Source organism: Lissotriton vulgaris, chromosome 6 (assembly GCF_964263255.1).
Source record: "Lissotriton vulgaris chromosome 6, aLisVul1.2, whole genome shotgun sequence".
Classification (NCBI taxonomy): Eukaryota; Metazoa; Chordata; class Amphibia; order Caudata; family Salamandridae; genus Lissotriton; species Lissotriton vulgaris.
The window spans coordinates 1,713,056,741-1,713,083,259 of NC_141694.1; the positions used below are offsets into that span (position 1 = coordinate 1,713,056,741).

The 26,519-nt window shown below is 46.5% G+C and overlaps 1 protein-coding gene across 4 annotated transcripts in view; it reads right to left on the reverse strand.

Annotated features, from left to right (window-relative positions):
• Positions 1–534: 534 nt before the first annotated feature.
• The window catches only part of BPNT1 (3'(2'), 5'-bisphosphate nucleotidase 1), a 238,623-nt gene continuing 212,638 nt past the window's right edge, over positions 535–26,519 (reverse strand). For all 4 annotated transcript variants that reach the window (XM_086927922.1, XM_086927923.1, XM_086927920.1 and 1 more), the window contains exon 9: positions 535–1,345. In XM_086927922.1, coding sequence (XP_086784048.1) covers positions 1,197–1,345 — 149 coding nt within the window. In that variant the 3' untranslated portion in view covers positions 535–1,196. The remainder of the gene's footprint in view (positions 1,346–26,519) is intronic.

Here is a 26,519-nt window from a genome sequence, read left to right on the forward strand (position 1 = left end):
ATGAGTTTAACTTTAACATTTCTGTAACCTTTGTTTTTTCAGTGAAAAGTAAAAAAAAAAATATATATATATTACAAAGATTGACCGTGCAGGAGGGGCAATAGAGGGCTAGGCAGTCTGCTAAAAATACATTGCAAGCTCAGCAACGAGCTCTAATGATAGAGCGTGTTTGTGTACTGAATTAGGTTACTGGCAATAATGAATGATCTAGGATTGGTGATGCTGCGTACAAAATGAGAATACATAATTTTGGTCAGTACATTGTACTGCATATGGGAACAAGTGACCAACGTTTTTATGACATTATGTATTCTTCCATGCATTAAATCTACACCTAAACTGTGTTTGTGAGCGCCTAGTGTACTTGCATGTGTGTTTAGAAGTTCAAGATTTTTTTTTACATAAAAAAAGACAGTATTCAGCGTACCCAGGGTTTATGCCTTTTGGTATGATACATTAGAAACATAAGATATCATGTTATTCGAAACTAAAAGTGAACAATTTATGGTTTACTGACGTTGCTGACAATAGTGCTTGGCTTTTTCTTTCTTGTTCCATTTTATTTCACTTTTGACATTGTTACATATTACATACTGATTTTGTACATATACAATGCCATACAGATACAAAAAGATTATGATGACTGTTTATTCCAATTATTATTGTATAACGGTATCCTAATATGAACCAGAGTAAAACATTTTATTGAAAGTAAAAAAATAAAGCACCTGTTCAGCATGCTATGTTGTGAACAGGAAAAAGTAAGAAATGTCTGTTAGTAGTTATTCATTACATTAAAATCAGGCGAACAGGCGCGGTAACAAATCAGGACTGTTGTAGGAATAATTTGAAATAAATTATTGTTTAATCATTAAAAAGGAATATTATATAGATTTGGTCGCCGTTTTATGTCCACCATTAAATGAACCCAAGGTAGACATGGAATGAGGCAATGCAGGGCATGTCCTACCTATACAAATATGTATAAAACAAAAATTCACTTACAAAACATACTGCCACCAAAATATAGAACTGTACTAAATTGAGATTTTATATAAAAGTACGAAGTAAATCCATCATCAAGTAAATTTTGGAAAAAAATACAGTTGCTATATTAGAGATCGTGTTTCTCTAAACATCACTTTTATTGACATTATTTCATTATTGTTTGCCAGCCACTAAACAGAGTATTTGCTTTAGGGCACGAGGGCTTCTTTGACAGCTTCAGGGACTAGATGTAAATAATATTCATGATTTCTCAATGCTGCAAGGACTCCCGCTGAATTCATGTGCTTCACCTCCTTGTGGTATTGAATGGCATTTCCGTGCATATCAGTTAACTTTCCTGAAAGAGATATGCCAATTAACGAGCAAGTAAATCTAGTGTATGCAAAAAAATGTTAACTATATTTTTAGTAATTAGTATGATATACTTATAAAACTAAACAAATTCCACCTGCATATATAATATGAAAGCTACAGAGAAATAGAAAAAACACTAATATATTAGCAAAGTGGTGTCAAGAATAACTTTTCTATAAGACAGCGTCATGTTGCTCAACGTTCAGAAGGCACTCTTGAAGGAAGCGTCCAAGGGGGAAAAGGAATGAATGAGCTTGAAGCCCCCTATTCCAGGAGAAAGTTGGGCTTTGAATGGTTTCCATTCTTCTGAAATACTATGTCATTACTATCCCCTAATGTAAATAAAAAATAAAATAAAACCGTCACTTAAATGGGGGAAAAGTACAATACATGAAATCTGGCCTGACCAACCCATACTACTCTGGTAGCATCCTGAAATTCTGTGCAAAACTCCATGACTACATTTTAGAATCCCAGTAATCGGTACTTTCCTGCTATTTCCGAAACAAAATATCCCTTACTATTCCACTTCCAAATTAAACATTCTTCACAAACCTAATTGGCACAAAGGACCCAATTGCGATGGCGGGCCGACTTTGTCTGCCCTCCACCGTAACGGTAAACGGGACCAACCGCCAGAGGTGTGGCGGTCCCGCTAGGCCCATTAGGATGTGACCGGCACCCTGGTGGTCGCATCCCACATATTTTTTTATTGCGGCGGGCGGTGCTGTAAGTAGCACCCGCCGCAATGTAAAATATGCATGTTGTGCATTGGCATGCACAACGTGACAGGCACCAGGCGGTGCCTGCCACCTTGTGTATGCCAATGAAGGGGGGGTACCATAGGTAGCCCCCAAGTGCAGTCCCCCATCCTTCCTGGGGCCCGTAACGGGCCCCCCCAAAGCGTTTTCCATCTGGATACCACCATGGAAAGGCCTTCCAAATTGCACATAATATGGGTGACACCGCCACCATATTGTCTGCCTTTTCCACACGTCCAGTAATCCGACTGGCGGAAAAGCGACAGACTGCCTTTCCGTCCGCCGTGGTAACCCCGCCAAAGTAATATGGCGGGGGGAATTGTGCCATGATGTCGTGCGGATCGTCACCGCCTGGACGGTGGCGATCCGCACGACATCCTAATAGACCCCTAAGTGTCTGAGGTCAGGAAAACATGACGAATGGCTATTTCAGAACGACAATTCCAAGGCATAAAAGGTAATAGGTATGTATTTAACAGTTTTATTTCTCATTATGCATGGGATAGTCACATCAGATGGCATCAGCAAAGTACACGATGATTTGAAAAACAAAAAATTAACCATTGAGTCCCAATGTGTAACTAGTGTGGTACAAAACCGTGTGTACCTCACTGAAGATACTTGAAAAAAAATCACCACATTAAGTGTGAAATAACAACAGTGGTTGGACTGTGGGTAGGTAGAGCATTGCTTTTATTGATTTGGAACAGGAGGAAGAACTGTCATGACACACATTGAGCCACATAACATGATGAAATACAGAATAGTCCCTACATAAAGTTAAGGTACAGGCTGAACATCTAACCTAGGAAGTGATTATAAGGAGTGGGCGGAATTTGCGTAATCGCGTTACGCAAATCTCTGCAAAACGGTAAAAAATGTCCGCAAACATGCAGAAATTGCGTGGACATGCAGAAATTGCGCGGACATGCGTAATTGCTTGTTCGCAATGTTTTTTTACTGTTCACAATTGCCGTTTGCGTGCTCGGGGGAAATATCTTGCGAACACACATTTGCGAACGCGAACAAGCAAAATATTTCGCGAAGTCGCGTAACACAGAGTTTTGGGCAATTTCGCGTTCTCTGCGGAACGCAAAATTACCCAAATTACACGAGCGGAACGGCATTTGCCGCCCAGGCCTAGTGATTATGTGGAAGTGGTCCCACCACTGGCCCCACAAATGACAGTGAATGTGGGGGCTGTCATAAACTTTGTATTGTGTTCTTAGCATCTGCCCATGTATCTCTGCCAATCATCCTTTGGAGGGGCTATGTCTGCTCCCAAGTATTTCACATTATTTCGTTTAGCAAGTGAACATCCCACATCCACCAAGAATCTCTCTCTCCCCTGGACACACCCAATTCTGCCAGTATTACCAGGATCATCAGCTTCGGTGTGGGGTCTACGGGTGGCTTGGGGGGAATCACTAGCTTTGGTGTCAGGCTCCCTGTCTTAAGCAGAATATGTATCAACAAAGGGAGAGATAGGGAGAGTCGAGGACACTCTCTTAATCCCCGGTTAAATGTATTTCAACAAAAGAAGAGAGGTCTGGTCAGTCATCAGACTGCCATGGATCTGGAGTCGAAGCACACCGAAGAGGCACTCGGTCTCTTCGGTGGGGCCCGATGATGAAGCATGACACTGACTAGGTCGGTGTGTGAGGGCCTTCCTACTCAAATAGAGTGATTGTTACCCTTCTATCATTTGCTCCAGATCCATGGCAGTCTGATGACTGACCAGACCTCTCTTCTTTTGTTGAAATACATTTAAGCAGAATATGATCAATAACTGGGAACGGGAGGAAGTATCAATGTACGTACTTATTTTACAAAATATATTTTTATTACATTTTATTTTATCATGAATACAATAACATTGCAGCATTGCACAGTAGGAATATCCATATACATCGTCATTTGCGTGAAGTTTGTCGGGGTGGGCAACGGGAGGGATAAGTAGCATGAGTGGGGGTTGGAGAAACAGACCCAGACCTCTGACCTCCTGGTCAGGGAACTCTGCTCTCTCCTCGCAAAGCTCTGTCGTTGCGCTGCTGCCCCCAGCACCTCTGTTCTCAGGTATGTGTTCGAGGCCCTCCTCCACCCACAGGCTCCTGCCTGCGCCTCATCTCTTCTGCTGGTCCCCTCTGCCAGCCTTCTCGGTTTTCTGTTTTTGTCTGTCTAGTTCTGCTTGTTTTTTATGCCTATTCTCTATCTGTTTTTTTCATCTTTTTTTTGTGCCTTTTTTCGCATTGTGCCAGTTTTCTCTACTCTTTTTCCGCAGCTGCAGCCCTCCCTCCCCTCCCCCTTGCAGGTTTCCGCTCCCGCATACCAGCTGCGCTCCCTCCCCCCTCCAAAGGCAAGCCCGTCTCTGCCTTTCCGCGACCTGACCGCTGCCAGGGACCCTATTCTACGACCCCCCACCACTACGATTTAGGTGCCATCCACACACTCAGCCCCAGAAGAAACAACTGGCGGCTGTCGACACCGGACACCACCCACAGCCATTTTTCCTGCTGACACTGCCTCCGAACCTTCACCCACCTCTGGACCCCCTTGTCCACCGCCCGCCCACTGGACGCCAGCACACACAAACCCCTGAGGTGCATCCTCCTCAACGTACACTCCCTGCACAGACATGCAGTAGAAAATCAGGGACCTCCTCGGCACCCTCTTGCCAGACGTCGCATTCCACACAGAAACCTGGACAAACTCCACTTCCGTCCCGACATCGATACCGCCATATTCAACAGATACAAGATCCAGAGGAAGGACCGTCACAACCACCTAGGAGGAGGACTCACTATTGTGAAGAAGAACTCCCTCCTACTTACCACTTCAAACACAAACAACTCCTCGTCTACCATGGAACACCTCCACTTCCAGATCCAGACCCTATGCAGCACCCTCGCCTATAGACCTCCCGGACCACGAACCGCATTCACTACAACCATCAATGACCTCATTGCGCCATCGCCTCCATGCACTACATACTACTCAGAGACCTGAACTTCCCCCTCAACAACCTCAGTGACCCCCAACTCCTGGACAACCTCACCAACATCGGACTAAAACAGCTCATCACAACCCCTACCCAAAAGGAAGGACACACCCTCAACCCCATCTTCGCAGTAGCCAACAACATTCACTTCAGTCACATCACGCAACCCCTCTGGACGGACCACCACGACATACACTTCTTCTTCGATAAAACTACAGTTCACAAGCCTACACCATGCCCCCCCAAGAAGGAATTGGAGCAAGGTCACCGAGGACCACCTCAACCACGATCCCCCTCCCGCCACGACCAACGTCAACTCTGCAGCCAACGAACTATACAGATGAATTACCAAATACGCAGACAAGCTCGCCCCCCTCTGTAACTCCGACAGGCAGCACCCCATGAAAGCCACATGGTTCACCACGACCTCCGAGAATCCAAACACACCTGCAGACGTCTCGAGAAAGTATGGAGAAACAGGAATACCCCGGAAGCTCAGATCACCTACAAGAACACCATGACTGAATACCACCATTGCATCAGATCCACCAAAAGGACCTTCATCTAGAACAAAATCTTCACCAACTCCAGCAACCTGAAGGAACTCTTCAGCATCATACAGGAATTCACCAAACCCCCCACAGAAACCACGGACGTCACACCCTCCCAGGACCTCTGCAACAAGCTCGGCTCCAACTTCCATTTGAAAATTAAGGCCCTCTATGACCACTTCAGTGAACAGACACCAAAACCACTCCTACCTCCAGCCATGCCAGCCAGCCAGACAACAATCTCCGCCTGGACCCCCATCACCATGAAGACACTGCCACGACCATGCGGAGCGTTCACTCAGGAGCCCCCGTGGACCCCTGCCCGCCGCATATCTTCCACAAAGCCGCCGCCACCATAGCACCCGAGCTACAACGCACCATCAACGCCACCTTCGAATCCGGCCCATACCCGACTGGAAACGGCCAGAAGTCAAGCCCCTGCTCAAGAAGCCCTCTGCACACCCGACGGACCTAAGAAAACTACAGACCCATCTCTTTCCTCCCCTTCGCAGCCAAAGTCACAGAGAAGATTGTCAACATCCAGCTCACAAACTTCATGAAAGCCAACTCTACCCCAGCCAGATTCCGCTGCAACCACAACACCGAGACCGCCATCCTCGCCGCCACAGATGACATCAGCACTCTCCTCGACCAGGGACACATGGCGGCCCCCATCCAACTAGACTTCCCTGCAGCCTTTGACAACATCTCCCAACGCACCCTCACTGCCAGACTCCATGACGCCGGCATACAGAGAACTGCCCTCGACTGAATCCGCTCTTTCCTCACCGGCCGAGCCCAAAGAATCAGATTCTCGCCTTTCCTCTATGAACCCACAGAGATCAGCTGCAGAGTACCCCAAGGATCATAGCTCAGTCCCACGCTCTTCAACATCTAGATGGCCCCCCTCGCCGCCTTCGTCAGACAGCATGGACTCAGCATAGTATCCTACACCGACGACACACAGCTCATCCTCTCCCTCAGGAAGGAACCACACACCACCAGACTCTGCTTCCCTTCCAGGAAGGAATGAAAGACATTGCCTCCTGGCTGAGCAGCAGCTGTCTGAAGCTTAACTCTGAGAAGGCAGAAGTCCTTGTCCTTTGACCCCACCCACTCAGCATGGGACACCACCTGGTGGTCCACCGCCCTCAGCAACCCCCCCCCCCCACACCCACGGACCATGCCCAAAACCTCGGCATCATACTAGACTCCTCCCTCACCATGACCTGACAGATCAACGCTGTCGCCTCCACATGCTTCAACATCTTCCGCAAAACATTGAAATGGATTCCCCCGATTCCATTGACATCGTCACCCACACACTCATAACCAGCAGCCTTGACTACGGAAACGCCCTTTATGCTGGAATCAACAAATCCCTGCTCTGAAAACTCCAGACCATCCAGAACACCACTGCCAGACTCCACATCACCTACAAGACCTCCACTGGCTCCCCGTCGAGAAGAGAGTAACCTTCAAGCTGCTCACTCATGCCTACAAGTCCCTCCACAGCACCGGACCCCAATACCAGTCTCCTTCCACATACCCAAGAGAAACCTCGGCTCCACCAACCTCGCCCTCGCTGAAACCCTGTGCATTCGCAGAGCCAGAGCGGATGGAAAGCCTACCCCCCCCCCCCCGAGTAGGGCGCTTCACAAATCCCGGATTGATTAATCCAGCAATCATTTGTGCATTCTTATTTGCAAATTCTTGGCGGCAACAAGGAGGGCCCACCACTCACTGCATACAATGATCACCACATCCATTCAACAACCAGGCCTGCAGAGCCATACAAGGTATATGAGAGTTCACTTTCTGAAAATTCCGGCGCAGCTAATGTGTTTCCTGATGTGGGTAGCTCATCTGAAGCAGTGCCACCCCCATCTACCTTCCCATCCGGTTCCTCGACGTCCCTCCGGCCCTCAACTCGCTCACCAAGGATTTCCAGCATGCTAGCCCAGTTTTGAAGATCCCTTTCCGCATTTTCATCTGTGCACACCTTCCTAAGCCTACACACGTCCGCTACTGCCCACTCCAACAAGTTAGATTTCCACTTTATGACAGGCAGAGGGTTAGGATTGGCCCAGTGTATAGCTAACCCGCATCGCACCAGTAGAGCAAATTTATATAGCATTTTGTCCCCTTTCTTGGGGAAGAGGTATCAGTCCTACCTCACAATGTTGCACAGGGAGATCCACAGCTACTCCGATTACCTGAGCCACAACCACAGTATATCCCGCCAGAATGTGTGAAGGTGAGTGCAGTAACATGTTACGTTACAAAAATCTGCTGGTGTAACCTGGCTTCTAGCGCATCCCGCTGTTGTTGCTGGGTATGCTCTTTGTAGATGAGACAGTGCCAAGTATGCTTGATAAAGGAAATAGAAGTGGCAGAGAAATAGAAGAGCAAAGTGGAGAAGATTTATGAATCTTTTCAACAGAGCCCAGCCGAAAACATCTCGGCTGTGGATACTTGTCAAAGGCTCATGAAGAATAGGTGCCTCATGGAGTTCAAGGTCCCCCCGCGGGAGGAGTTGATAAAAGTTATCATGGGCATCCATTCTGGATCTCCTACGGATGTCGCCCCTGCTAAGATCCTCAGAAGCCATATACCCCTTCTGAGGGACTATATAGGTAATCTGGCTATTCTATCTTTTCAAGAAAGTCTGGTGCCTGAGGAATGGAAACTTGCCCAGGTTGTTCCTATAAAAAAGAAGGCTAATCTGAGTATGACCCTGCTCGATAATCTCCGCCCTATTTCCCTCCTGCCTTTCTGCGCCAAAGTAGTGGAGAAATTGGTCAATAACCAATTGGTTAAATTTGTGGAGGATAATCATCTTCTTCACTCCTCCCAATCGGGCTTTAGGGCGATACATTCTACGGAGACCGCCCTCCTTTTCTCCACAGAATTGCTTCGTCGCAAAGTGGATGAGGGACATACAGCCGCTCTGATACTACTAGACTTGAGTGCAGCTTTTGATACTGTATCGCACTCTGGACTCCTTGTTTGATTGAGTGAGAAGGGGATAGCCGGCTCAGCCTATGAATGGATGGGTTCCTTTCTGGCGGATAGGAAATTTCAAGTGCATAGTCCCCCTTTTAAATCCACACCTCGGTCTCTTAAACAAGGGGTTCCGCAGAGATCTATACTGAGCCCTACGCGGTTTAATCTTTATATGGAGCCTCTAGCAAGGTTGGTAGAATCTTATGGGGTGGATATTGTGTCATATGCGGATGACACCCAACTGGTGGCCACTATCTCATAACCCAGTTGAGACAGCTGATAACTTCTCCGCTTGTTTTAATTTTTTTTTAAACATAATTTTTATTGCAGATTTACCATATCACATTCGTTACACAGGGTCATTTCTCTTGATACTTTTTGTCATGCCTTTGCGTTCTCATTCTTACACAGCCTTGAGTCCCACAACCCGGAGGTCGGGCGGCGATTAGCATGAAACTTTCCATTGCTTGGTAATATGTAGTCAGTGTGACCCTCCCTCTTAATTATATATTCGTCTTCTTTTCTGTAGTTGCCCCCTATAAACTCCCCAAACCCCTATAGGTTGACCCCAGTGCCCCCCCCCCCTCCCTCCCAAGACGTCCACCACCCACTCAGGAGTGTTCACCTCTGTCCCTGCTATGGGTCCAATCAGGAGTCATCAGCTAGTTTCTACCTAGTGTTGCGACGCCCCCGTGGTCTGTGCTAGGGTCTTCCCCAGTGTCCCCCAATTCTGCCTCTTCCTCCTGTAGTGCGCGGTCTCTCAGAGCTTGGACCAGTGTCTCTCACGCTGCCGCAGTGTCTAATGCTCTGTCAGTCAGTTTACGGCGCGCCATCTGGTATCTGTGTGTACTATCACAAGTGGCCCATTTCAAGAACTCGTTGGCCCATCTCCTATGTGTGGGGCCTACTCTCGCCTTCCAGTGTCGTGTGATTTCCCTTTTGGCTACCAACAAGCCCATGTCTATAAATTTGCTCGTAGTTTTGTTTTTAGGCGTGTGGGGGAACCAGTGTAACAAACATACTGCTATGTCATACTGAAATGTCCTCTCCGTCACCTCCTGTAAAGTGTCGCCCACCTCTTGCCAGTATTCTCGGAGACTAGGGCAGGACCATAACATGTGTGCCAGCTCCGCCCCCTCAAAAGCACATCTCAGGCATTTTGCATTATCCGTTCCAAAGTATTTCTTGATTTTCCCCGGTGTTAGATACGCTCTGTGCAGCACATAAAAGTGGATCTGCTGAAAGCACGCGTTTCTCGTGCTATTTCTGGCCCGTCTCACTAAGCCGGCCCAAGTCGATTCTGGGATCTCTCTGTCCAGATCTACCTCCCATTTGGCTTTCAGCGCCGATTCTCCGCTTGTTTTGTGGCACTTGCTGGCTGGATGAAGAGCAATTGCCTTCGTCTTAATAGGAATAAGACGGAACTTCTAGTGATAGGTTCTTCTCCCTCTATTTGGACATCAGTCTGGTGGCCAGCCGACTTGGGTCCCACGCCCACACCCTCTGACACGGTGAAGAACTTGGGTGTACTTTTGACACTAACCTTTCATATTCCCAACATGTTGGGATTGTGGCCGGCAAATGCTACAGCATACTAAAGGTCCTTTGTAAAATTCTAGATCTTATTCCCATTAAAGCGAGGAAAACCTTAGTGCACGCCTTGGTCACTTCTCATCTTTATTATGGGAACTCTCTGCTCTGTGGCCTTAGAAAAAAGTGCCTGAACCAACTTCAATGTGTCCAAAATGCGGCTGCCAGACTAGTCTGGAACCTGCCTAGGAGGTCATCGGGGAAACGTGCTTTACAGACCTTGCACTGGCTTTCCATGCAGGAACGCTTCCGGTTTAAAACCATGTGCATCACCCACCGTATTGCACATGGTCGCGGCCCTGCCTACCTCCAAAATATGCTGACCATATACCGTTCCAAACGTCTTTTGAGATCTATGGGCAGCATGCAGCTCGTGGTACCTCGTATCCGTAGAGCACGGATGGGAGGGCGGTCCTTCAGGTTCCTAACCAGTAAACAATGGAACAAACTACCCATTGAACTCCGGATGGAACCGTCTGAATCACTGTTCAGGCTGAAACTGAAGACCTACCTGTTTCCCAATGATTTGTTTTGTAGGATCCTATTGTCCCTTCCCTCCCCTATACGTTGGGCCTGTTTTTAGGAGTTCTGGTGGAATACATCCTCAGCGCGGGGATGCACTGTTCTTCTGTGTAACCAGGCGCTTAATAAATGTTATTATTATTATTATTTTTAGAAGTGTTCAAGTTTAAAACAGGCATTACTAGCTACTTCGTGTACCTGCGTTTGTGCCCTATGCAATTCTCCATCTGTTAATAGAGGCTCTAATTCCTGATCCCAAGGAGCTCATTATTGAGCGACATTTGTGTCTCTATCAGATGTTAGGGCCGCATTTAATCTGGATACGATACCCCTAAAGGATCTGGGATTTAGGATTACTTTGATGACTTGGGTTCCTCTCGATACTTGGGTTCCTCTCGATGCTTGGGGTCCTCTGGAAGAGTGGACCAGATCTCATGAAAGGCTTGCAATATACTCGCATATTGGAGGAACTGTTGATTGTCAATGCCATTTTACACCTCTACTTGCTTCGCAGACAAGGTACCATTCAAGTACAATTCCCCCAGTAGGAAGGTCCTTCTGCGTTGTTACCCCACTTTTGCCTGGTGCTAAACTGTTTGTGATAAGTCTGACTGGGATCCTGCTAATCAGGATCCCAGTCTCTCAGCTTTCTCCCTTAAATTTTTGTGTTCAGTACTTAAGTACATCCAAGATTTTATACTGTGGTAACCTTATCAGTCCCTACTATATGGTACTAAGGTACCCAGGGCAGAGGTACCCCAGAGAGCCCCCATGGGCTGAAGCATTTATTAGGCCACCCGTGGGAGGGAGCCCATTCAAACTGTAACTATAGGCCTGCCATTGCAGCTTGTGTAAGCTGGTGCTAGCACCACTTACTAAAGAGATAGGTTTCTTAAATCTAAGGTCACTGCACTTAAAACATACAAGTCACCCCTATAGCAGGCCTTTACAATCCTGAAGGCAGGGTGCTTGTGTGAGGGTGCCCCTGCATAAGCAGGGCACCCCTACAGACTAATGAGTCCATTCTCCCGGGTTGTAAGTGAAGCAGCCATATACCATATAGAGAGGCACGGGATAATTACGAGACAACCATCTCGAAACTGGCTGCAATGAATCTATCATGTTTGGTATCAAACATGTTGGAATCATACCCCCACACCTTAAACCGTGTGGGAGGTATGACTCCAAGCACTGGACGAGCCCTCAGTTAGGCTCTCCCTGTTCCCGATACCAGTCTTCCAGACCCAGACAGCACAAAATGGTTGCTGCCGACCAGAGATACGATTCTGCCCTCCTGCTGCTGAGTCAAGCTCGAGCAGGGGAAGGCAAGACAATAGGCATCCTGTCACAGGGAGGTGTGATCACCTACCAGACAGCATTTAGGGTATTGGGGCAGGGTGGGTGCGCTTGTCAGCGCCACTCAGTCTGCATGAGGGGCACATTTGGTGTCCCCATGCATAGTCCAGTTCAAACCAGCTCTGGGAGCCGTTGGCTCCCGCTCTGGTGCTAAACTGGACAAAGGACATGGAAGTAATCTCACCCCCTGTCCAGAACCTTCCCTGGGAAGGTCCCCTGAATCATCTCAACCCTTTCCTAAGGGTACTTAAGGGCTTACCTGTGGAGGGGTCCCTAGAGTCGTCGTGGGAGAGGATTCAATTTAGACACCACTTCTTCTACCGCCTGGCCACACTGAACTTTGCTGGACTTCGTTTGGGCCAGACTTGGTCCCCCGTCCAGTCTGCTGCATTGTCTGTGCACCATACAGGAACCCTCCAAGGCCTGTGGGGATCAAAGGCACCTGAAGGAATCTCCCTTGAAGTGAGTGCATCTTTTGGTGAGCAGCTTGAGGTCTTTTCTTGACTCCAGTACCCCCGGTCTGTGGGTCCATTTGAGGGTCGCCTTTAATTCTGTTGGGCTCCCCTGATTGCTCGGGCCTGCCCTGACTCCCCTGCTTGTGGTGAGTCCCCTGGACATTGCTGGTCCAGACACTGCACCTTCTTCAACTGCTGCGCTGGTTGCATTTGCCAAGGTTGTTGGTGCTTCCGCCGGACACCAACCCCTCAGCACCCCACATCCGACTTGAGACAGCTTGTGCAAGGCTCCTGGTCTTCTTCAGCGTCGCCTGGTCCTCACAGCTGCAGAGTCAAGGTCCTCGTCAACTCTCCTGCAACTCCTGACATGGGTGGGCATTCGCCTTCCAGATCTTCTGGTTGCTCCTGAGTGACATAGACTCTGTCCCCTGTGCTTGCAAGTACCTCTCGACTAGAATCCACCTTCGGATTCCACCGGACACTTTCTCCTCCTTCAGCAGCGGCACTTTCCTGAAGTCCTCCATTGGGTGCGACAGCGGTTTGCGACACCACTTCACACCAATGCACCCGGCTTCCCTGGTGTAGGTAACGTGGGTACTAGGGTATCCATGGGTGGGGGGGCTCAGGGTTTCTTCAGGGTCCACTGGGAACGGTCCATAATCTTTAGCAATCAGACTGCAACTTACATGTTGACTTGTACAGAGAACGAGGTCGTGTTCCCACACTGCAAACGATCTCCGTGGGGTTCCTACTTACACACCTTAGATGGTTCCTGTGGGGCCCAGCACTTCTATGTCCTCTAGACCGCGTATTAATGCGAGTCATGGTTCTTTTACCACTTTCTTAATATATGGTTTGGTCCCCCCTGGCATCCACTGTGTATTTCATGCGATTTACTTGATTTCTTTGCAAAGTATTGTGTGCATTGTGCATATCTACGGGTAGGAGATATATCAAACGTGTTAGAGAGTATTATATAATTAATACATATCTTTATAAATACCTTGTGTGGTTCTTTTTCACTAAATCTATACATATAAGAATGTCTTCTGGTAAAACAAGCTGCTTTACACTCCTTCTGGACAAAGCCTGAAGGCTGCTCTCTACAGCTACCACCTAGAGAGCTTTCTATGGTTGTCTAAGACCACATAAATCACCATAAGGGTTGTCGGGACTGGAGCAGGATGTCCACTTACATAAGTGTACATCATATACCAGGCCAGCTTCTCATACTCCCACATTCTCACTTCCTTCTCTCATCCAGTCTTCCACATCAGTTGACTCCTGGATATGCAGGACGGGGCATAGCCACCAAAGACGGAGGAGCAGAGTATATGGTGCCCTTTTTACGACTTTCCTGACAGCTGTTTCCCAGGCTCGCACCACTAAGGCAATACTGAATGGAGTACCCGGTGGGAGATTCCGACCAGACATCAGTAAGTGGGGGAGGCGATTGGTCTCAGTGGTCCCCAAAAGCAAGCTCTTTTCCCGAATGGGTCCGTGTCACACCACATAGCGGCGTACTGTAACAGTCCAGCTAAGTAGTATAACTGTAGATCAGGGAGACCTAGTCCCCCCTTTCCAGGTCCAGCTTACGGATCTCTATTTTAACCCTACACGGTTTGCCCACCCATATAAGGTCGAGCAGCAGCTTATCTAGTTGTCGGAACATTCAGGCTAGTAGGAAACAAAATGAATTCTGCATCGGGTATAGGCAGCGGGATAGGAGCACCATTTTGCTCAAAAGCAACCCCGCCCATCACTGAGAGGGGCAATGTAGTCCAAAAGAGGACAGATTTTGTGAGACCAGGATTCTACCCATGTTTAGTTGATATTGTAGGGTTGGGTCGTGTGTGATCTGGAGACCCAGATATTGAAACTTCTTCCCCACCTATGGGAGCTCAGCCGCAACACTATTGGCCAAAACGGCCAAGGGGTAGAGTACCGTCTTGTTAAGGTTGACACAGAGTCCCGACACCCTGGCAAAATTTTCCAATGACTGCATAATGTACATAAAGATTAATCTTCTACTTAAGGTTACACAAAATAGTGGGTTGAAACCAAACATAGCTGTAGTAGTGTCACAACTGCTCAATATGGTGTGCCTTAAAATACAGTTAAGACATTGGCAAATAAAGTAACCCTGGAGACATAGCATAACTAAATGTGTTCAGGTAGCTAAAATATTCCAGATCTTATGACCTTTTTGTACACAAAAATAGGATCATCAGTTGCTACCATGGGATACTCTGCTGACCTAATTTTGCATAGGTCCACTAATTTACTCCCATTCTACAATGCTTACCACTGGTTAATATACACATGCAACATCCTCAAGTAACAGTCACTAATCATTTAGGATATATGCCCATTACCACATTTGCATAAAAGTAGCTACTCAACTTCCTGACTATCCAGCACACGTCCTCCAAGGTACTGGGCCTACTTAAGTTAAAACTCACTGAGTACTCTTTACATTTAGGCCCATAATTTGCATTTCATTAGGCACAATTGTGTCTCTATGGAGTTATGTTGATACAACTGGTAAACATTTTCATCATAGAGTGTGCGGCAAGTACGCCCTCCCAGGAAGGAAATGAACGGGAAAGCAAAGACATCATAAAACAGTTAAACTAGCACAGCGTTTGAAAAGGGAACTCTAGGGACTAAAGCAAGGAGGAGTACAGAAGAAGTTGCGATCCTAACTAATTTGCAGAGACTACTTTCTCAAGAAAGGGGACAAGGAATTAAGGTGCCCTGTAGGTCCACTGAGCACAGCCAGTAGTTGCTTGGGACTGCTGCCACTGTACATATTTTAAACATTTGGAATGTAAAAAATATTTTAAGATTGTAAGAATCCAGCATGGGCAAAAGTTGTTCTGCCTTTCAGCATATAAAAGCCTTCCTTCCTCTGTTTTCAGTTGACCCTCTCTAAAAACAGGGACATGAGCTAAATTTATCAAATTCTGCCAGGACAGGTAGTGAAAAACCGGGAATGTCGCAGCAAATCCTGGACGCCTGGTCACCCTAGACCTGGGTGACGGCATGTGTGATGGTCTATGTTTACTAAAGCGGACAGGCACACAGCCATCATTAGTCTCTATGACTAGCCAGTGGTCGAAGTGCAAAAAATACAACTGGAATGGTGAAATCTTGTTTGATTGCCCATCATAGCATGAGCTGATTATGCTTGATGGGTCCCTCGTCAAGAGATATGAAGAATCTATAAAAATGCTTCTGCAATACAATATAATGGGGGGGTCATGTCAGATTGGTCACCAAGGACTGCTGAGTGGATGCAGTGGACATTTGGGCTTGTATGACAAATACAGACTGAATCAGTACAATACTGGAGGTTACATTGGTACATAAAATGTACTTCACAAATTGGACGCATGGATGCCATATGGAACAAGAAAATAAGTTACATATCTGTAACTGCAGTAATCCAGTATTGGTATCCTTCATAGATTCACATGCTTGAATCATTCCCCGTCATTGAGATGGGAGCCACACAGTAAAATAATCAAGTAGTATTTAACAAATATTATAGGCTATAATGACCCTAGGCTAGGTCATATGCCTGTCTATGTCCTTTTTAAAAAAGGACCAAATGTTGTACACAGCCAGTCAGCACCCTCTAGAACACTCCCAGCAGAGGCAGATTTCCTCAGATTTTCTAAGCACAAGTGGTAAGTAAGAATCGCTAAGACTGAAGAGAGAAGCCTCAACGAGGAGGCGGGTGGGTTGCATGTGAATCTATCAATACTGGATAACTGCAGTTACAGGGAAGTAACTTTGTTTCTTATCCAGTATTTGGGTATCTTTCATAGATTCACATGCTTGAATCAGAATAGCAAGCAGTACTCTAAAGATTGTACTTTCAGTAGTGGATGGAGGGTGATGAGCAAGATATGAATAAATAAAGTCTGTGCATCAAAACAGAGACATTTGCAAGAATCCAAAAACCCTTCCAATCCTATAAAATCCATCACTTGTATAACATAAGGCATGAGACAACTATACCATCCTACGTAAAAGAGGAATTCAATGGGATGCTTACATACTTCAACAGAAAGAATTAGATTACCGTTGCAAACAAGAATCTTGGTTAAGAATCTTAAATCCTTTCTTTCTCATATGTTTTAGAACTAAAGTCTATGAAATGAAACTCAAACAATGCTATCCAATTTCAACAAATTAGAATATATGAAATTCCTCTTTACTAGAAAGAAGCACGCTTCAATTGAAGAGATGACGCAGTACCGCTTAGCCCACAACTGCATCTTCACGCTATGTGGATTGCAGACAGTAGTGCTGCGTGAAAGTGTGGCACTTTTCAATGTTGCAGCATGGCAAATCTGATCTAGAGTCACTCCAGCAAAAAAGAGCTGCCGATGTGGAAGCTGCTCTCGAGGAATGTGCTTTCATTCTTCTTGTTGAGGGTGATAGTCTGGTCAGTCTCCAGTATTGGGGTGTCTTTCATAGATTCACATGCCTGAATCAGAGTAGATAGCAGCAGATAACATAATGCTCGTTAGACGCTCTTTGTATCATAGTATACATATAATAAAGAAGCATAAATAATATCATAAAACATACATAAATACATTAGTGCTTACATATGCATACTACATTAGGATATATATCAGCATGTAAATAAGCGTCTAAAAAGAGCATAGTGGAGGAGGGAGAACAGAGGCTCACCTTATTGAAAAAGATTGCGGAGAACTGCTCGTCCCACTGACATATCTGTATCACTTGCAGTGTCCAAACAGTAATGTTTGGTAAACGTTGTGTCGGCTGGACCAGGTTGCCGCCCTGCAGATCTGATGGAGAGGCAACCCAGCAAAGAGAGCAGTGGACGAAGAAATCGCTCTCGTAGAATGTGCTCTCGCCGTGGTGCGTAAAGGCCTTCTCAATTGTTGATGACAGAGACTAATTGTCGAGGACATCCAACGAGCTATGGTCTGTTTGGATACGGAGTAACCCTAACGTAGCCTCCCATACGCTATGAAAAGTTGATCCGATTTTCTAATTGTATCAGTTTATTGCAGGTAGAACTTGAGACATCTCCTGATGTCCAGTGAATGTAAAGCTTTCTCTGCTGTTGTCTGAGGATTTGGAAAAAATGTTTTAGAATTACAGGTTCATTAAGGTGAAATCTGAAGGAACCTTAGGCATGAAGCTGGGATTGGTACGAAGCACCACTGAATTAGATGTGAATTGCAGAAAAGGTGACTTAGTCGTGAATGCTTGAATGTCGCTGACCCTTCTTACTGATGTCCGCGCCAGCAGCAGAGATACCTTCCAAGAAAGGAAGTTAAGGTCCAACTTGTGAATAGGTTCAAAGGGGTGTTGCATGAGTTGCGCAAGCACAACATTCAAATGCCAAAATGGAGGTGGACGCCGAATAGGGGGAAACATACGATACATCCCTTTAAAAAATTGTTGAATAACTTTAGTGGAGTAGAGAGAGTTAGAACCATCTTGATGGAATCTGGAGTTAGCTGCCAAAAACACTTAACATGGAGTGAGATAATCCAGACTTTGCCAATTGAAGAACGTTAAATCTGTTCTGGCCTGGCCTGAATGGGATCTAAATTGACTGATTGACACCAAGTGCAGAACCGTTTCCATTTAAGCTTATATGTCTTGATTGTGGCAGGTGCTTGAGCTTTGGCTAAAACTTCTTTACACTCTGCGGGAATATCTAAGTGCGCAAATTCAAGGTGTTGAGGAGCCATGCTGCTAATTTCATGGATGCTGGGTCCGGATGACAGATCTGACCCTTCTGCATGGATAGAAGATTCGGAATTGGAAACTGAATGGGATCGCACTCCGAGAGGAGGAGAAGCTCGGTGAACCAGTATTGGCGAGGCATTCTGGGGGCAATGAGAATGAGGCGACAAGGCTGCTTCTTCATCTTGGAGATAACCTTGGGTATCAGTGGAATCAGAGGAAAGGCGTAGGCATATATTTGTGACCATTCATGGAAAGCGCATACCCTCACGAGTCCCTGTGGGGAAGCCAGCTTGCGAAGTATGGGCATTTGCAGTTCTGGTTGGTCGCAAACAGGTCCAGCTCGGGACTGCCCCATTCCCGGACAACTGGATGCTGGTTGATGCAATTCCCACTCGTGGTTGTATATCTGAGATCTGCTGAGAGAATCCGCTAGGACATTGGAAATCCCTGGACCATGGACCGCTGTGAGAGTAATCCTGTGACTTAGTGCCCAGTCCCAGATCTCCTGGGCTTGCTGAGTGAGACAGGCCGACCTTGTACCGCCCTGTTTGTTTAGGTAGTGCATACTTGTCATGTTGCCTATCCGAATCAACACTGACGTTCCTAGTATGATTGGTCGAAAAGACATTAGAGCCAAGAAAATGGCTCGCACCTCCAGAAGGTTGATGTGTCATGTCCTTTGTTGCACATTCCATTTTCCATTGATTATCATTCCCTGAAGGTGCGCCCCCATCCTTCGAGGGAAGCGTCTCTCGTGATTGTGAAACTTGGGACTTCCAATTGGAATGTGCATCCCTCTTTTAAGTTCTCCATCCGAGTCCACCACAGCAGTGCTTTTTTCATTCGAGGCGTTATGAGAATGATATCGTCGAACTAACCTGACACCTGTAACCATTGGATGGTGAGTTCCTCTTGCAAAGGCCTAATTCTGAGACGGCAATTTGGTATCAACGGGATGCAGGATGAAATCATTCCCAGGAAAGATTTGAATAGTCGAACTGAAACACACTCTTTCTTGCAACAGGAGAGCTAATTTTCGGATCTTGTGCTGCCTTTCTTTTGAGACGAAAGTCTGCGTGAGATGGGTATCCAGTGTGGCTCACAAAAAGATCTTCCTTTGTAACGGAAGTAGATGAGATTTTTCAAAATTGATGCAAAGACCGAGAGATTGGAACAGCGACAGACATTTTTGAACGTGTGCTTCTGTCTCCGATAAGGAATTCGCCTTGGTAAGGCAGTCGTCCAAGTAAGGGAAGATTTTAACGCCTTCCAGGCGTAGGTGTGCGGCCACTGGAGCTTGCACCTTTGTGAATACACGGGGTGCTGACCGTAGTCCAAAGTGAAGGACCTTGAACTGAAAATCCCTGCCAGCCACTCTGAACCGTAAGACCTTTCTGTGCCTGGGGAGAATCGGCACATGAAAATAAGCATCTTGAAGGTCGAGGGTGGCCATGTGATCCCCTACCGAAAGAAGCTGGAGGATTTCTTGAAGCCTTAACATCCAGAAGGACAATTTTTCAGGTATTTGTTGAGGGTGCGCAAGTCGAGGATGGGGCGCCATTCCCCTGTCTTCTTGCGAATTAGGAAGAATCTTGAGGAAAATCCCGTTCCTTTTTGCCGCTGATGAAGATGGTGTGAGGATAGTGACCGCCGACATAACAAATAACTTCGCCGATTGGGACAATCGTCAGCGACGAGGCAATATTAGTCGACGATGCTTTTGACGACGAGGAAATATTCGTCGACGATAAGGTAGTGTTCGTAGACGGTGAGGTCGTCGACGAAAGCTGATCTTCGTCGACGAGGAATCCATCGACAGAGTGGTCTTCGTCGACGGGGCAGCCGTCATCGAGGTGGTCTTCGTTGATGATGAGCCCGGCGACGGGATCTTCTTACCCTCCGTCGCCGACGTCGAAGCATCGACGATAGATGGCATCACTTTCGTCGACGAGATGGATCGAACTGTCACAGAGACCAGCGTCGACGGAGAAGAGGCCGACGACATCATTTTAGGCCTCAGCGACGAAAAGGTGACTGTCGACATCGAAGCAGTGTCAGCGATGATTATAGTCGGCGAAGTAGTCGTCGTCGATGCCGTCGACATCGGAGTCATTTTCTGAGGTAAAACATTTTCAGGAAGTGTTGTTGAATCCAGAGACTTTCCTGACTTTCTCGGAGGCGTAACAAGTCTAGATTTTGAAGGTGGCGAAGCCTTTTTTGATGAAGAAGGTGAAGGCAAGCTAGAACCCTTAGTGGATTTTGCTTTTCTCGACACCTTAGCCACAGGAGAAGAAACCTCTTCCTCAGCCATCCTCTTCCTGGAGGATACAGATGACCCAGAGGCCACACTTCCTACCTCAGATAGGGTGTTGTCCTGATCCTTGATCTTCTGCAGCCACAGAAGAAGGCGACCCTCCCTGTCCGAGGGTCTTCTGAGGAAAGGTCCTGCAGATCTTCCAATCCCTCACCTCATGATCCGGGTACAGGCAGTAGATGCACTTCTTGTGGGAATCTTCTGAAAACAGCAGGAGCTTCCGACAAGATTCACAAGGCCTGAAGAGAGATTTTTTTAGAAGATGAAATTCTAAAAGTAGGTGAAAAAACCAGCCAAAGAGTGAAGTACTCAGCAGAGCTCAGGGAGATTCCCGTCACACGACGTGCAGTAGAAAATCTGAGAGCCTGAGCCTCTGGGGGGAAACATTCTAGTGGGTGCTGTAGCCCGATTGGCTGCAGTCTGGACTATACAAAATGACTATGATAGTCATGAGTGTGGAAGTTGTTTGCTCTGTAGCTTTGGGCTACTGTACTTCCTGGTTGTTTATTTCTAAGGTTTTATGGTAATTATTAGCATATTGTTGCTTTTTTATGTACCGTGAGATTCCCGCTCAAACGACGGGGAACGATTCAGGCATGTGAATCTATGAAAGATACACCCTAATACTGGAGAATCTTCTGTTCTTTCCCAGCACTGTCCTTAGGCCACGAGTAGCTGATCAGTCCTTCTTATGTCCTTAGTCTTCTACAGGGAGAATTTTAGACATCTTTATACGTCTAGCGTAAGCAACAATTGCTCTTCTGGCGTAGATGCGTTTGGAAAAAAAGATTGGAATACGACTGGCTCGTTAAGATGGAACTGTGTTAGAACCTTTGAAAGAAAAGTTGGGTTTGTCCACAGAACCACATAATGGTCTGTAAAATGCAGACATGGTTCTTTAATGGTAAAACCCTGGATTTCGCGAAGTGAGAGCCAGGTGGAGAGCTACTTTCCCAGTCAGACATTTTAGCTCGGCTTTGTAAATCAGTTCAAAGCGCTGCCTCATTGTTAAATTTGGGGGTCTCTAGTTGGCAGAGGTAGGTACCTTTGACCAAATAGGTACCCCCTTACCCCAGGGTAAGGGAGTACACTTCTAAAATATCCACTGCTCACCCCCTTGGTAGCTTGGCACGAGCAGGCAAACTTATCTCAGAGGCAGTGTGTAAGGCATTTGTGAACACATAAGTAATACAGTGACGACCCTACAGATGGACACCACACAGGTTGTATTCTAAAAATAAGTATTTTTATATAGACTTAATAAGACCAAATGACAAAAATCCACAATACTGTACTCAAAAATAGACTTTAAAATGTTATAAAATAGCTCAATTCTCTCAAGTTGTAAATGCAACATTTTACTCTCAATGTACCTTGAATGAATAACGCAAAGAAAAAAAAAGGGTCGCAGGGAAGGTGATGCGTCGGTTCCTTACATGCAGGGGAGTGGATGCGTCGGTTCTTTACTGCTGTGCAGGGAAGTTGATGCTTGCTTCCTTACTGTGTGGGGAGGTGATGCATCGGTTTCTTACTGCTCTCCAGAGCGATGTGACAAGATGGCACCTCGATGCGATACTCTTCTCCGGTGCGATGCGATGCGACAAAATGGCGTCTTGGTTACGTTGCGACAACGTTGATGCGATGCATGCACGCCCGACGGCGACTCAATGATCTTTGGAGCCACAACAGGCGCTGCGATGCGCTTCTCCGGGGATGCGATGACTACCTCTGCGGCAGCGGCACACTTCTCCGGTGATGCGCCACGCTTCGGTAATGCGATGATGTCAGTGGCATCAGCAACTCGCTTCTTTGGCGAAGCGACGACAGAAGCTGTGGCGGCGACACGCTTCTCGTTGTTGCGTCGCGCTTGCAGCTCCCAGCGACATGCAATCTCTCAGAAGGCCCAGCACAATAGCAGGTACTTCAATCCCTAGCAAGGGAATTCAGGGGGGAGCTGGTTGGTGAAGTCTGTATCCCTGAGACTTCAGTCAGGAGGCACGCTCTAGTTCAAAGCCCTTGGAGATTCTTCTGCAAGTCGATTAAAAGCACACTCAGTAATTTTCTCCTTTCTTGGAAATGAAGCAACCACTGCAGGCCAACCCCCAAATACACAGCACAGGGGAAGTCTCCTCCTTCAGCTTCCTGGTTCTTCTCCTCAGCAAAGGTTTGTCTTGATTCCCAGAAGTGATCTAAAATTCTTGGGTCTGGGTCCCAATATTTATACTAATTTTCCCTTTGTTCTCTGAAGGCAGAGAGGCCTCTGCCTAGTCCCAACCAGTTCTGGTCAGCCCTGGAGCACTTTGTTGAAAAGACTCCTTTCCTTTCACAGTGTAGGCCAGGGACATCAGACACACCACAGGAGGTAGAGCCAGCATTGTGGAGGGAAGGCACAGCCCTATTCAGGTCCCAGGTGAAACTCCTCCCTGCCATCTGCATGAAGATCTCTCTCTATTCAGCCCTGTGCTGACTCACACTGTCTCCTGGAATCAAGCCCCTGTCACTCAAACTCCAGTCAAGGAATCCACAACCTGGCCGAGGCAGGCTTGGATAGTTAGGCAAGAAAATACCTACTTTCTAAAAGTGGTATTTTCAAACAGAATCCTTAAACCAACTTCACTAAAAGATGTATTTTATCATTCTGAGTTCAGGCATACTAAACTTAAATTTCTAACGAGTTCCCTGAGTCAGTTAGGATTATAAGATGTTATAATCAAACTGCCCATTCTGGCCTATGGGAAACAGGTAGCCATGCAATAGTGAAAAACGAAAATGGCTGTAATTCACTATTAGGACATGCCACATGTCCTACTTTTTATCTACAATGCACCCTGCCCTTGGGCCTACCATAGGGGTGACTAATATGTATAAAAGGGAAGGTTTAGGGACTGGCAAGTGGGTACATTTGCCCAATCAACATGGCAGAACCAGACTGCACACAGGCTCTAAAATGGCAGGCCAGAGACACACTTTACAAGCTGCTCCGGTGGGTGGCACAATCAGTGCTGCAAGCCCACCAGCAGCATTTGATTTACAAGCCCTGGGCACACGCAGTGCACTGTACTAGGGTCTGACAGTAAGACAAACAAGCCAATCATGGAGTCACTAATCCATACATTAATTTAACATAGGGAGCACTTGCACTGTGGTACTAAACAGCAGTGGAACAGTGCCCAAAAGCATCTAAAACCAGCAAAAACTTAAGAGGCAACAGCAAAAAATGGGAGACCCACACCAATGGTGCCAGGTCTAACACTCATCAATTGCCCGAGGATTAAGGTAAGTCTCCATTCCGGAGGGGGCGCTCGCACCGAAGGGAAGGCGCGGAAGGGCCCTTTCATGAATTGCTTCACTTGACTCGAGGCACAGAGTGACGAAGCTTGAGGAGATTTTCTGTAGCGGGAAATAGAGGAAAGGTGCACCCTAACTGAAGAGAATGTGAGACCTTCTTTTGATAAGGAGAACATATATGGCAAAACCTGTTCCAGAGAAGGTTGAAACTGGTGTAAGTCGTTCCTTTGGCACCAGCAGCAAAGCCGTTTCCACATTAGGTGATACGTCTTATTAGTGCTTACGGCTCACGATCTTGCAATGATATCTGCATTCCTGTGAGATATTTATGTCCCTGAACTCCAAGAACTCAGGAGCCAGGCTTGCAAATGAACAGACTCCCACTATGGGTGACCTACTTACCCCTTGCCTCTGGTCACAGGAGAAGGTGACAGTTGTAGGGATATGGATTTCGCTTCAGACAAGAGAAGTAGTATATATAATTGGGAGATTGCGGTGTACAAAAGGAAGGGTAGGCGGGCTAGGCAGAAGGGGGAAAAATTGTGGCCGTCTTTAACTAACAGGCTTATCAAGGAGGCATGAATAAGTTTGGTCTTTTTTGTACGTTTATGAATATATCTATCTTTCGTTTTCCCTTTAGAAGGATGGATCCACCAGGGTGGGGGGTGAAATTTTTTAAATATATGGGGTATCAGCCACAGTTATTTTCTATGATATATGTGCTATTATGACTTTTTCTTTGTTCTGTGTTGTGGTATCTCAATAAAACTTTTTTTTAAAATAAAAAAAAGAGAGTAGTAGCTCCGGGAACCAGTGTTGCCTGGGCCATTGTGGTGCTATCAGGATGAGATGACCGCATTCCATTTTCATACTGGTCAGCACCCTGGAAATTAATGGGATGGGGAAAAAACGTAAGCATATATCCCTGACCATCGTATTAAAAGGGCATTCCTCCACATCCCTGGAACAGAAAACCTGCTGGCATAGGACTGTCATTTAGCGTTCTCCCTCATGACAAAGGAATCTAAAGCTGGCTTTCCACACATCTGAAATACCTTGAGGAGCTGGCACTGTTCCAATTCCCATTCATGGCAATTGGACTCCGTTCTGCTTAAGTTATCGGCTAGCGTGCTGTGTAGCCCTCGAACATGCTCAATCAGCTCTGAGCGAGATTTTGTGTTGCGTTGTCCAGTCCCACAGCTCCTGCGCTTCCTGCGATAGTGTGATTGATTTAGTTTCCCCTTGCTTGTTGATTTAGTACACGCTGGTCGTATTGTCCATAAAAACCAGCATGGAGGAACCTGCTATCCTTGTTAGGAAAGCTTGAAGAGAGAGAAAGATTGCCTTGAGCTCTAGCCTGTTGATGTGCTGCAACCTTTGCGCATTGGACCATTTGCCCCGTTTCTGTACCTCCTGCAGATGCCTCCCCCCAGCCATCCATAGGGACCTATGTTGTGAAAATGAAATCTGGGATGATTTGAAGGAAAGTCAAGGCCCTTTGAAAGATTGGTCTGTGAAACCACCATTGTATGGCTCCCTTGAAGCGGGCACCTTTTGGAGGTGCCTCGCTTCAAAAGGAAGCGACAGGGTGGCTGCTGCTTTCGCCATCTAGCAGCCTCACTTTGGAACTCCATCCCCTTACCGATTAGGCAGAGTAAGGATTTGCTCACCTTTCGTAAGGGACTAAAAACCTGGTTGTTCTCTCAAGCTTACCATTAGCCATCGTTAGCTTAGTGTTATGTTGTACGGATTCTTCACACTTCCTATAGCGCCATGAAGCCCACGGGCGTACGAGCGCTTTATAAATTGATTTTAACATAACATAACATAACATTGTGACTTGTATTATATCCTCAAAGGATCCCAAAGCTTGCAACGATTGTATCTGGAGTTCTTCCTGAAGAGACCTCATACTTGGCCTGGCTAGGGGTGCCAAATCTATCACCTATAAACACATTCCCAGGAGTGACTTGTATGTTTGTACTGAAACAGACCCTTTTTTTGACTTGTTCTTTGCTGCTGTTACAATCGGTTTTGCCTCTCTTCTTAGAGGAAACTTTGCACTGGATGTATCTATTGTAACATCCAGAAATGATATGACCTGAATGGGAACAAGTGGAGATTTTTCTTTGTTCACAGTGAGGCCTAGGGTCCAGAACAAGTGAATGCAAGCATTGGTCAGTGCTTTGAGCAGCCATTCGTCCAGGTATGAAAATCGCTGGAGACCTTGAGATCGTAGTGCTGCAGCTACTGGGGCCAGGCACTTGGTAAAGATTCTTGGAGCTGACTTGGGGCCATTCTGAAGTACTTTGAATTGGTAGTGGGTGCCATCTACCGTAAAGCTTGTACATTTACGATGCTTCTGATGGATAGGAATGTGAAAATACGCGTTTTCCATGTTGAGCGAGGTCATGAAGTCTCCTTTGTTGAGATGACGAAGAATCTCGGAGAGTGTTACCATCCTGAACGTCTGTTTCCTGAGGAACTTGTTCAGATTCCAGAGATCCAACATCGGTCTCCATTCACCTGATTTGTTCTTTATCAAGAAAAAATGGGAATAGACATCTCCTC